The sequence below is a fragment of the Zosterops lateralis genome (assembly GCF_965231275.1).
Source record: "Zosterops lateralis genome assembly, chromosome: 9".
NCBI lineage: Eukaryota > Metazoa > Chordata > Aves > Passeriformes > Zosteropidae > Zosterops > Zosterops lateralis.
This window is the reverse complement of record NC_139769.1, coordinates 1,200,504-1,211,066: the sequence shown is the minus strand read 5'-3', so window position 1 is coordinate 1,211,066 and position 10,563 is coordinate 1,200,504. Positions and strand designations below refer to the sequence as shown.

The window sequence follows — 10,563 nt, the reverse complement described above, 5'->3', positions numbered from 1 at the left end:
CAGGCACAGCAGACAACTGAAAGATGCTCAGCCCAGGACCAGCTCAGCCCCCCCAAGCCCTCCCCCTGCTGAGGATTCAACCCTGGGTGCCTCAGCCCCTACCCTGTATCACTCATGGGCTGTCCCTGATGTCCCACAGGGTCCCCTTAGATAAGGACACAAACGAGCAGGGCCCTGCAGGGCTGCCAGCTCTGATAAGGCCCCACAGGGGGTGCAGTCCCCGGGCTGGTGGCACCATGGGCATTGTCCCCAGGCTGGTGGCACCATGGGCACTGTCCCCAGGCTGGTGGCACTGCAGACACCCCATCCTGTCCATGGCACAAGTTCATGGTCAAGGTCATTGGATCACATTTATTTGGGCTGGAGGGGACCTTAAAGACCATCTTGTTCCAACTGATCCTAATTCTAATTAGAAAATTATGCATATTGATTTAAAATTTGTGTGTTTTCTCAAGAAACAAATCACCCTTGTTACAGGTTTGTGTTAAAGGATTGGCCTGACAGGTGCTGATTCAGAAAGTGGGGGCAGATCCTCATCCCCCCTTGGAAAGCAGTGTCACCCACACCCTGGTGACATCCAGGAGCCCCCAGGCTGCCCCTGCCCCACGGGACATTGCTGCTCCATGAGGCCAGGCAGGAAGCAGCTCCCTGCAGCAGCCCTGTCACACGTGCTGCTGCATTTTTCTGCTTCTTTCATCACCTCTAATTCCTCCTAAAGAGCTTCTGGGCTTGGGGCACCAACCCCACATTCCCCCAGGGCTCCCCCACTCTCTGCACTGCTGGACGGGTTTGGTGTGGAGATGCCACCAGGATGGGATGTCCTGAGCTCCATCCCACATTGCTCCAGCCTCCATGGGATGGTTTCTCGCCCTTTCTCCTCTGGTTTTGCAGCCCGAGTGGGATGTTGGTGTCCCCCAACCTGCAGCCCCACAGTGGAGCAGGAGGCTCAGCACAAACAGATCCCAACCCCAGTGCCCCCACCAGGATCTCCATGTCAGAATCCTGTGATTAAAGGCTGGGCTCACCGTTCTCTTTTTCCTTTCTGCAAAACTACAATTAAAATAATAAAAAACTAAACTTATTTTTCCTGCAGCGCGAGAACCGCCATGGGCCCATGGGTGCTGTACCCAGTGTGGCCGCCAGAGGGCACCAAAGCGACAGCGGCAGCGTCCCCGCCGTGTCCCTGTCCCCATCCCCATCCCTGTCCCCGTCCCTGTCCCCATCCCTGTGTCCTGGTCCCTGTCCCTGTCCCTGTCCCCATCCTTGTCCCCATCCCTGTCCCCATCCCTGTCCGTGTCCCCATCCCTATCCCTGTCCCCATCTCTGTCCTTGCCCGTGTCTCCATCCCTGTCCCCCTCCCTGTCCCCGTCCCTGTCCCTGTCCACAGCAAAACTGGGAATTCCATCCCAGCCCCTCCTCACCCTCCCAGGGAACAATTCCTGCCCAATATCCCATCCATCCCTGCCCTCTGGCAATGGGATCCATTCCCTGTGTCCTGTCCCTCCATCCCTTGTCCCCAGTCCCTCTCCAGCTCTCCTGGAGCCCCTTCAGGCCCTGCCAGGGGCTCTGAGCTCTCCCTGGAGCTTCTCCTCTCCAGGGGAGCCCCCCCAGCTCTCCCAGCCTGGCTCCAGGGCAGCTCCAGGGTCTCCTCTGGACTCATTCCTCCACATCCTCCTGGAGCTGGACCCCAGGACTGGAGGCAGCTCTGAAATAGGATCTCATAACCATTATATACATTTTATATTATATATTTATATTTTTAACTCTGCTCTCAGATAAACACCTCGGTTTCATTATCTCAGCTGCGATGACCATCAAACTCTGGGCTCCAAGGTCCTTCCCCTTTGCTTTCCAAACACTCTTCCCACTCCACGCATTCATAGGAGACAAAATGAATTCAGGTTAATGATTTAACATCCCCCCTGAGCTCCCCACTGCCCACGGGAGCACCAGTGGAGATAACTGTGACTGGAGGCTGAACCAGCCCAGTTCCCTGATCCCATGTGCACAGCTGGGGGCTGGTTTGGGGAGGGTCCAGCCCTCCCTGTGCTCATCCCAGATCTCTCCTGGGAGAGCAAAGCTCCAGGGAAACAGAGATCTTCCCCGTGGGAGGCAGGATGGGAGCTGCTGCCTCCTGTCTGTCTGCAGCAGGGCACAGAAAGATAATTCCTTGTTGTGTGGGACAGTGTTCCCTCACGGAAGCGTGCTGCTTTATGGCCCCACGCTGCCATTAAATGGACACAGTTTGTTTTTTTTATTTCCCTGCAGCTCTCTCTGTCCCCATCCTGGACTTTGCCCGGCGCTGCCTGGCCGGGCCATTCCCACCAACATCCAGCTCTGCCACGTGTGCCAGGCATGCACAGCCTGGGAAAAACTTCCCTTCTGCAGGGACAGGGGATGGAGGGATGCAGGCAGGGCCAGGGGGGACAGGAGCAGGGGATGTCCCTGCCAGGAGCAGCTTTGTGCTGCCCTCAATTCACAGGCACCAGGAGCTGAGCAGGGACAGCACCTCACTGGTTGGGGAAGGAAAAGATGTTCCAGCATCTCCTCAGGGTGGTGGGATGTGAGTGATCTATAAAATCACAGAATCCTGGAATGGTTTGGGCTGCAAGGGACCTTAGATCTGATCCAGTCCCACTTCCCTGGGGAGCTGGCAGGGACACAGGCAGGGGTGACACAGGCAGGGGTGACAGGTGCAGGTTTGTGCTGCCCTCAATTCACAGGCACCAGGAGCTGAGCAGGGACAGCAGCTCATGGGCTGGGGAAGGAAAAAATATTCCAGCAGCTCCCCAGGGTGGTGGGATGTGAGTGATCCATAAAATCACAGAATCATGGTTTGGGTTAGGAAGGACTTTAGATGTGATCCAGTGCCACTTCCCTGGGGAGCTGGCAGGGACATCTCCCACTGTGCCAGGCTGCTCCAAGCAGCACTTCCAGGAATGGAGCAGCCACAGCTGCCAGGGTCTCACCGCCCTCAGGGCCAAGAATTTCCTCCTAATCTCTAATCTCCACCTCCCCTCCTTCAGTTTAAAGCCCTTAAAGCGCTCCCAGGCTCCCACTTGCGTTCCCTGTTTGCAGAGTTCCTGCAGCCGAGCCTCACCAGGGAGACCCAGCCCCACGGAATGTGCTGAGCTCAGGCAAAAGGGGTGGGATAAACACATCCTGGATCTCCTGGTCTCCCAATCCCGCTTTTGGGAGAGGTAACCCCTGCAGAAGGGGGATGTCAGTGCCAGGGAAGTGCCCCCAGCAGAGCTCTGAGCTGCACTGCAGTGACCCGGGAGGTTGGGAAAGCTGCTGGAGCCCTGCCCAGCTCCAGAGCCGGGCCCAGCCTGCCCTGTGAGCTCCCAGCTCTGCCCAAAGCCAAACCCTGAATGGCAGCAGGGGTGGCTGCAGCTGAGCCCCGCTTTTAGCTCCAGCAAGGATGGAGGAACTCCGAGAAAAAACAGGGGGGAAATAATTTAATTCTCTTGTCGTGCTGCCAGTGCTGGAAGGGGCATAAGAGACAATCCCAGGCTCTTGTCCTGCTCCACAAGGGAGGCAAAACCAAAATTTCCTGGTGGATCTGCTCCTGCAGGGCTCTGGGGTGGGATTTCCCACTCGGGGAAGGTGGATGTGCCCGGACACAGCAGCGGGGTCAGCTCAGTGACACTGGGAAAACAGCGACTCTTGGGGCAGAGGCCGCCCCAGGAATGTGCAAAGTGCGCGTTTGTTCTGCGGGATCCGGCACATCCATCCACAGGGGGCTGGGGATGTTCAGTGATACCCAGAAAAGTGGGGGTGTCCCAGCAAAGGGACATGGAGGGGTTTTCTGTAGCAGAGAGATGGTGACAAGGGACCAGCGGGGCTGGACAAAGGTCCTACATGGGATGGGACAAGGCAGAAAAACAAGGGAGAGGAGTGAGGACACCCAAACCAGGCACTGCAGGGAAACAAGGGAGAGGAGCAGGGACACCAAACCAGGCACTGCAGGGAAACAAGGGAGAGGAGCAGGGACACCCAAACCAGGCACTGCAGGGAAACAAGGAAAAGGGAACAGGAGCCCCTGGCAGAGCTCTGGAGGCTCCAGGGCCAGGACCACCCCCAGGCAGCCCCCGGGAAGGGCCCTGGCCTGGGATGGGGCTTTGTCACCTCTCACTGTTTGATGGTTGGTCTCATTCCCAAAATCTGAAATGAAGCAACTTGATGCTTTTACGTGCAGGAAACACCCCTCCAGCTGGCCCAGACCTCCTCCCCAGCGCATCTCCCACATCCCTGGGGATTAACCCATTGCTCTCCCACCACGGGCAGCACAGAGAATATTTGGGGTGGGGGGAAGAGCTGAGCCCCCCGGCAGAGCCTGAGCCCCACTCGGTGATGCCCAACATGGAGGGGAGGGCAGTGCACAGCCTGGAGAATGATGAAAGTCAGGATTAAAGGCCAGAGGAGGGGGAGAAAACACCCCAGCCGCTTTTGGCAGGCGATGAAAGGAAGGTTTAGCAGCAGCTGCCAGCTGGGAGCTGATGGAGGGACAACTGCAGCTCCAGCTCCATCCTTGGGCTGTCCAGGCACGGCCACCCACTGTCCCTGTCCCCGCAGGACACCGAGACACCCTGACACCTCCCGAGCTGCTCCTCCAGGACCAGGGAGAGACAGGAACAAACTGCGCCAGGCCGGGAAAACCGCAGGGAAAAGGCAGTTCCAGAGCATCATCCCCTGCCGGCTCCTGGAGCATCACCGCCACCCTGGAGAGAGAGAAAAGAGGCTTCAGCTGCTTCCCAGCTGCCTCCGAGACTGATTTAGCTCTGGGGCCGGCACAGATGGGGCTGCGGGGCCGGAGCCACAGGCACAGCCCGGAGCTCGCAGTTGTTAATGGAGATCCAGCAAATTAAGCGAACTTAATTGGGAGGGTCACCACACAATGAATGCTCCCACCTGTTTTGCTGCGGTCCTGCCATCTGCCATCCCTCCACCTGATGCAGAAAGGGCTTTTTTTCCCCTTTCTCCCCACGCCCAGGGCTTGGTTAAGTCGTGTCAGGTCTCACCAGGGGCAGAGCAGGGCCAGGGGGGCACTGGCAGAACAAACCCCTGGGAGGTTTTCTCCCTGAGCCAACACAGCCCAGGGACACTGAAATCACCCTCTTTATCCTGCTGCAGAAACTCTCTCCTGTGTCTCTGCAGTGTTCCAGGCTTGGAGAGGATTTGGAGCAACCTGGGATAGATGGTGGGAAAATAAAAAACATCCCTGAAGTCCCTTCCAACCCAAACCTGTGATATCTGTGATATTTCCTTTCCCCAATTCTCTGAAGTGTTCCAGGTTTGGACAGGACTTGGGGCAACCTGGGATGGATGGTGGGAAAATAAAAAACATCCCTGAAGTCCCTTCCAACCCAAACCTGTGATATCTCCTTTCACAAATTCAGTGATCCTGCAGGAGGTGCATCCTACAGGAGCCTGGCATCACCCTGCACATTGTGTTCAGCTCCTGCTGTTCAGGAGCTGGAGAAAAACACTGACACAAGCAAAGCTTTAAAGCACAAACTCTCCATGAGGGACCACCAAGTGCAGCCCTGCTCTGTGGAGCCTGGGGGAATGTGCCAGGCCACAGCCAGGTTGGGAAAGAGCTCTTGGCACAGGCTGGGGGAGGATGGAGGGGTTTGGGTGCAACAGCTGAGAAAGCTTTGACACAGCAGGCAGCAGGAGAATTCCTCCCTGCAGCTCTGCAGGGCTGACACGGGACATCTGGAGCTGGAGCAGCTTCCTGGAGAAGCCCCCAAGTTCTTGGAAATGTGCAAAAGGGAAAGATCACAGAACTGCAGCTGGTTTGGGACTTTAAAGATCAGCCAGTGCCAGCCCAGCCATGGCAGGGACACCTCCCACTGTCCCAGGCTGCTCCAGGTGTCCAGCCTGGCCTGGGGCTCTTGCAGGGATGGGGCAGCACGTTGTTCCCTGTGACAAACACTGTTTGAAAGCTGGTGAGGCTGCCCTGAGCACAGCGGTGTTCCCTGCATGGAGCTTTGCAGGAGTGCAATCCCTGTGGAGGGGGGAGACAGAGAACAGCATCTATTGAAGGAGGGAATTCTGTCCCATTGCACCTCTCAGGTGAGGCCCCACCTGCAGAGCTGCCCCAGCCCTGGGGCACAACAGCAGCAGGACCTGGAGCTGCTGGAGAGAGTCTAGAGGAATCCATGGAGATGATCCAGAGCTCTGGAGCCCCTCTGGAGCCAGGCTGGGAGAGCTGGAGAGGAGAAGCTCCAGGGAGAGCTCAGAGCCCCTGGCAGGGCCTGAAGGGGCTCCAGGAGAGCTGGAGAGGGACTGGGGACAAGGGATGGAGGGACAGGACACAGGGAATGGCTTCCCAGAGGGCAGGGATGGGTGGGAGATTGGGCAGGAATTGTTCCCTGGGAAAGTGGGGAGGCCCTGGAATAGAATTCCCAGCTTTGCTGTGGCTGCCCCTGGATCTCTGGCAGTGCCCAAGGCCAGGTTGGATGGGTTTGGAGCAGCCTGGTCTCTGGCAGTGCCCCTGTCCCGGTCCCATTCCCAATCCCATTCCCATTCCCATTCCCATTCCCATTCCCTTTCCCATTCCCAGTCCCATTCCCAGTCCCATTCCCTGTCCCAATCCCATTCCCATTCCCAATCCCATTCCCTGTTCCCCATCTCTCCCAGCGGGGTCAGACCCGGCAACACCTGGGCGTGGCCTAATTTACATGAACCAATAGAAACCGCGTATGCAAATGAGGGCGGCGCGGGTTGGCCGGGGCGGGCGGGGCAGCGCGCGCGCCTTTGTCCGGCACGGGCGGCGGGGCCGGAGCGGCCGGAGCGGGGCCTGTCCCTGTCCCTGTCCCTGTCCGGTGTCCCGTGTCCCTCTCCCGGTGTCCCCTGCCCCGTACCCCCGTGATGACTCTGGAGGAGCTGCCCGGGGAGCTCCGCAGCGCCGGGAGGTGAGGCGGGGAGGGCTGTCCCGGCGCAGGATGGAGCAGGCGGGGGACGCGCTCGAGGAGGTGCTGAGCAAAGCGCTGAGCCAGCGGAGCCTCACCCTGGGCGTCTACGAGGCGGCCAAGCTGCTCAACGTGTGAGTGTGTCCCCCGTACCCATTCCCCAGCCCGTCCCCCCCTCCCCGGCGGAGGGGATCTGTGATTTTATGGACGGCGCTGCCCCGCAGGGACCCCGATAACGTGGTGCTGTGCCTGCTGGCGGCCGAGGAGGAGGAGGCCGGGGACGCGGCGCTGCAGATCCACTTCACCCTGCTGCGGGCCTTCTGCTGCGAGAACGACATCAACATCCTGCGCGTCAGCAACCCGGCCCGCCTGGCCGAGCTGCTGCTGCCCGCCGCGGGCCCCGACCCGCCCGCCGATCTGCACTGCGTGCTGGTCACGGTGAGACCGGGGGACAGCCCTGGGGACAGCCCTGGGGACACCCGCCGGGTCCCCGGTGCCGCTCGGGCCGCCCCGAACCGGCGCTCCCGGGATTCGAACCCGCGGCCTCGGGGGGCCCGCGGTGCTGCCGGGACAGCGGCTGCTTTCTCCCCTCGTTCTGTTGTGTTTTCCCATCTTTTTCCTTTGTTTTTCTCCTGTTATTCTGTTTTTTCTTTCCTTAGTTTTCCTCCTTTTCGCCTTTCATCTTTATCTTTCCCCTTCCCTCTTTATTTTCCCCTTCCCTCTTTATTTTCCCCATTCACACTTTATTTTCCCCCTTTCCCTCTTTATTTTCCCCTATTTTTTCCCCCTTCTTTCCCCCCTTTTTCTTTCCCTCCCCCCTTCTCCTCCTTTTATCTCTCCCTCTTCTATTTTTTTTCCCCTTTTCCCTCCTCTGCCCCAGAGTCCAAAGCTAAACTCCTCACATGCTCGCAGGCCTGACTTGTTTGTTTGCCTCGGTAGCAATTTAAGATGATTCACACTCCTGGGCTTTTCTTGCTGCGCTTTTTCCTCCCTCTTCCCTCCCCTCCCCTCCTCTTCTGCACCTCCCGCTCAGCTGGGGGTTTTTATTTATTTTTTTAAATTATAATTATTATTTTTTGTTGTTGTTTTTGTTTGTTTTGTTTTGTTGGGTTTTTTTCTGGTTGTGGGTGATTTTTTTTTTTGTTGTTTTTTTGGGGGTTTTTTTGGGGTTTTTTTTTGTTTGTTGTTTTGGTTTGGTTTGGGTTTTTTGCTGATTTGTTTTTTTTTTTGTTTGTTTTGGTTTGTTTTGGGTTTTTTGCTGGGGTTTTTTTTGGGTGGTTTTTTGGGGGGTTTTTTTGTGTGTTTTTTTTTTTAATTTGTTTTTTTTTGTTTGTTTGTTTTTTGTTTGTGTTTTTGGTTTTTTGTTTTTATTTTTTATTAATTTTTGTTTTGTTTTTTGCCTTTTTTTTTTGCTGGTTTTTGTTGGTTTGTTTTGTTTGGTTTTGTTTGGGTTTTTTTGCTGCCTCACTGAATATTTTTTTTTTTTTCCCCTTTTTTTTTTTTCCAGAACCCACAGGCATCGCAGTGGAAGGACCCAGCACTGAGCCAGCTGATGTGTTTCTGCAGGGAGAGTCGATACCTGGACCAGTGGGTGCCCGTCATCAACCTCCCAGAGCGGTGACCCCCAGCCCAGCCTCACCCTGGTGATGCTCAGGAAGAAAATAAACCTCCCTGCCCTTCCCTCAGCTCCAGATTCCCATGGGGAGGGGAGAAAAAATATATGTGACTCGATAAGAAAAAAATAATAGGTGTAAAATAATAAAAGTGATGTCATGGGGGGGAAAAAAAATAAAAATAAAAATAAAAAAGGGGGGTTTGGCTGGAGCTGAGAGATGCTGAGTGTGGAGCTGAGGATAAAAATTGGGATGAGCCCAGAGTGCCCTCCCTGAGAATTCCCCTCACTCTCTCTCTGTCCTTAAGTGCCACTTAAAAGTTCCTGCTTTAAACACCTTAACGAGCAAATGAGGTTAATCGAGGCCTTTTGCCAGCAATGTTGTTGTATTTTATTTTTTTTTTTTGGGATGTTAATTCTCACGTTTTTATGCTAAGATATATAATAATAATAATAATACTAAGTTATTTTCTCATATCGATGGAAAAAATTATTTATACTCGGAGGTTTGAGAACTGAAATGCCCCTCAAGCAGTTGGTCTGCAACCACAAATCTTCTCCCAGCTGGCTGCAAAAGCAGCACCTTTAATATAATTGTTTGAAAATTCGAGTGGTTTTTTTTGGGGTTTTGGTGTTCTTGTTTCGTGTTTTCTTTTTTTCTTTTTTTCTTTTTTTTTTTTTTTTTTTTTTTTTGGAAATAAAGTGTAAAAATCAAACCTTTGGCCCAGGTTTTTTATTTATTTCCTTGCTCCAGGAGTGTTGCAGGCACAAGGGGCTGAGCAGCAGCTGCTTCCTTGTCCTGGCCACGGGCAAGGTCCTGTTGTGCAGCTCCAGTGTGGCTTCATTCCCGGCCCCTCCCAGGCAATTAAAGGTTGAAGCAGCCCAAGTGCTGCAGGAAATGTTGGGAATGTTATTTATTTATTTTGCTCCAACGCTGCCACAACAGGAGCTTAAAAAAAAAAAATATAAAAAAAAAAATAATAATAAAAAAGGGGTTTTTCTGCTGAGGCTTCCACACTTCTGCTGTTCCTCCTTGGCTGGTGGGAAACCTGATTCCTTGGAGGAGGAGAAGGTGTCCCGGTGTTTCCTTGCAAAGCCCAGGGATTTGTTTGCACCCCCAGCTCAGCCCGGGGCTGGCAGCTCCCAGTGCCAGCTCCTCTGCAATAATCACCCAGCCGGGCTGGCACAGGGGGCACCCAGGGAAATCCACACTCCCCCTGCTGCTGGCACTGCCCGGGGGGCCTTTGGGGACAGCAGGGACCCAACACTGTCCCGGCCAGGGTCACTGTGTCCCCAGCCTGGCCAGGAGGGGAGGCTGGACCTGTTCTGCCACTCCTGGGATGCTCCAGCATGAGGCCACCTTGTCCTTGTCCCTGTCCCCTCCCTGGGGACACTGCAGCAGCCCCATCACCAAATTTATTTCCCCAAGCTCAAATCCAATCCAAACCCCTCTGGTTTCTCCCTGTCCCTGTGTCCAGCCTGGGGACACTGCAGGAGTCCCATAACCAAATTTATCTCCCTAAACTCAAATCCAATCCAAACTCCTCTGTTTTTCCCCAGTGTCACCCCCAGCCCTGTCCCCACAGCACAAAGTGTTTGGTCCTGGGGGCACCTGGCCCAGCACACAATTTCTCCTTTTTTTTCCCCAAATCAGTTTGGTGAAAGACAAGAGGGGCAGCCCAGTGGTGGAGGGGGGGTGTCACCATGGGTTTCTCCCTGTGGATGCAATGATCTCACTTCTTTTTTTTAAAAATTCTATGAAGGCAGAGTCTGTATTTCCCCCAAATTCTGCAATTCTTTCTGGGGGTAGTGATGGCAAAAAGTGAACCACTCCAGATTCCACATATTCTGAAATGTTGTATTTTAAGATGTGCATTTTGTATTTTAAAATATGCATATTGTCTTTTAAAATGTGCATATTGTATTTTAGAAATGCATATTGTACTTTAAATATGTGCACATTGTATTTTAAAAATGACCAGTTTAGCAAAACTCTCTGGATTAAATTTTGTCAAGATTTGGCCACTTGTGCTG

At 54.5% G+C, this 10,563-nt stretch overlaps 1 protein-coding gene across 1 annotated transcript; it reads left to right on the top strand.

Annotated features, from left to right (window-relative positions):
- The first annotated feature begins 6,692 nt into the window (after positions 1-6,692).
- On the top strand, positions 6,693-8,662 carry GADD45A (growth arrest and DNA damage inducible alpha). The gene is made up of 3 exons (XM_083867852.1): positions 6,693-7,051; positions 7,142-7,355; positions 8,425-8,662. The coding sequence occupies exons 1-3, from the start codon at positions 6,708-6,710 to the stop codon at positions 8,536-8,538; spliced, it is 672 nt and encodes a 223-aa protein (XP_083723978.1). The 5' UTR covers positions 6,693-6,707; the 3' UTR covers positions 8,539-8,662.
- Positions 8,663-10,563: the final 1,901 nt, after the last annotated feature.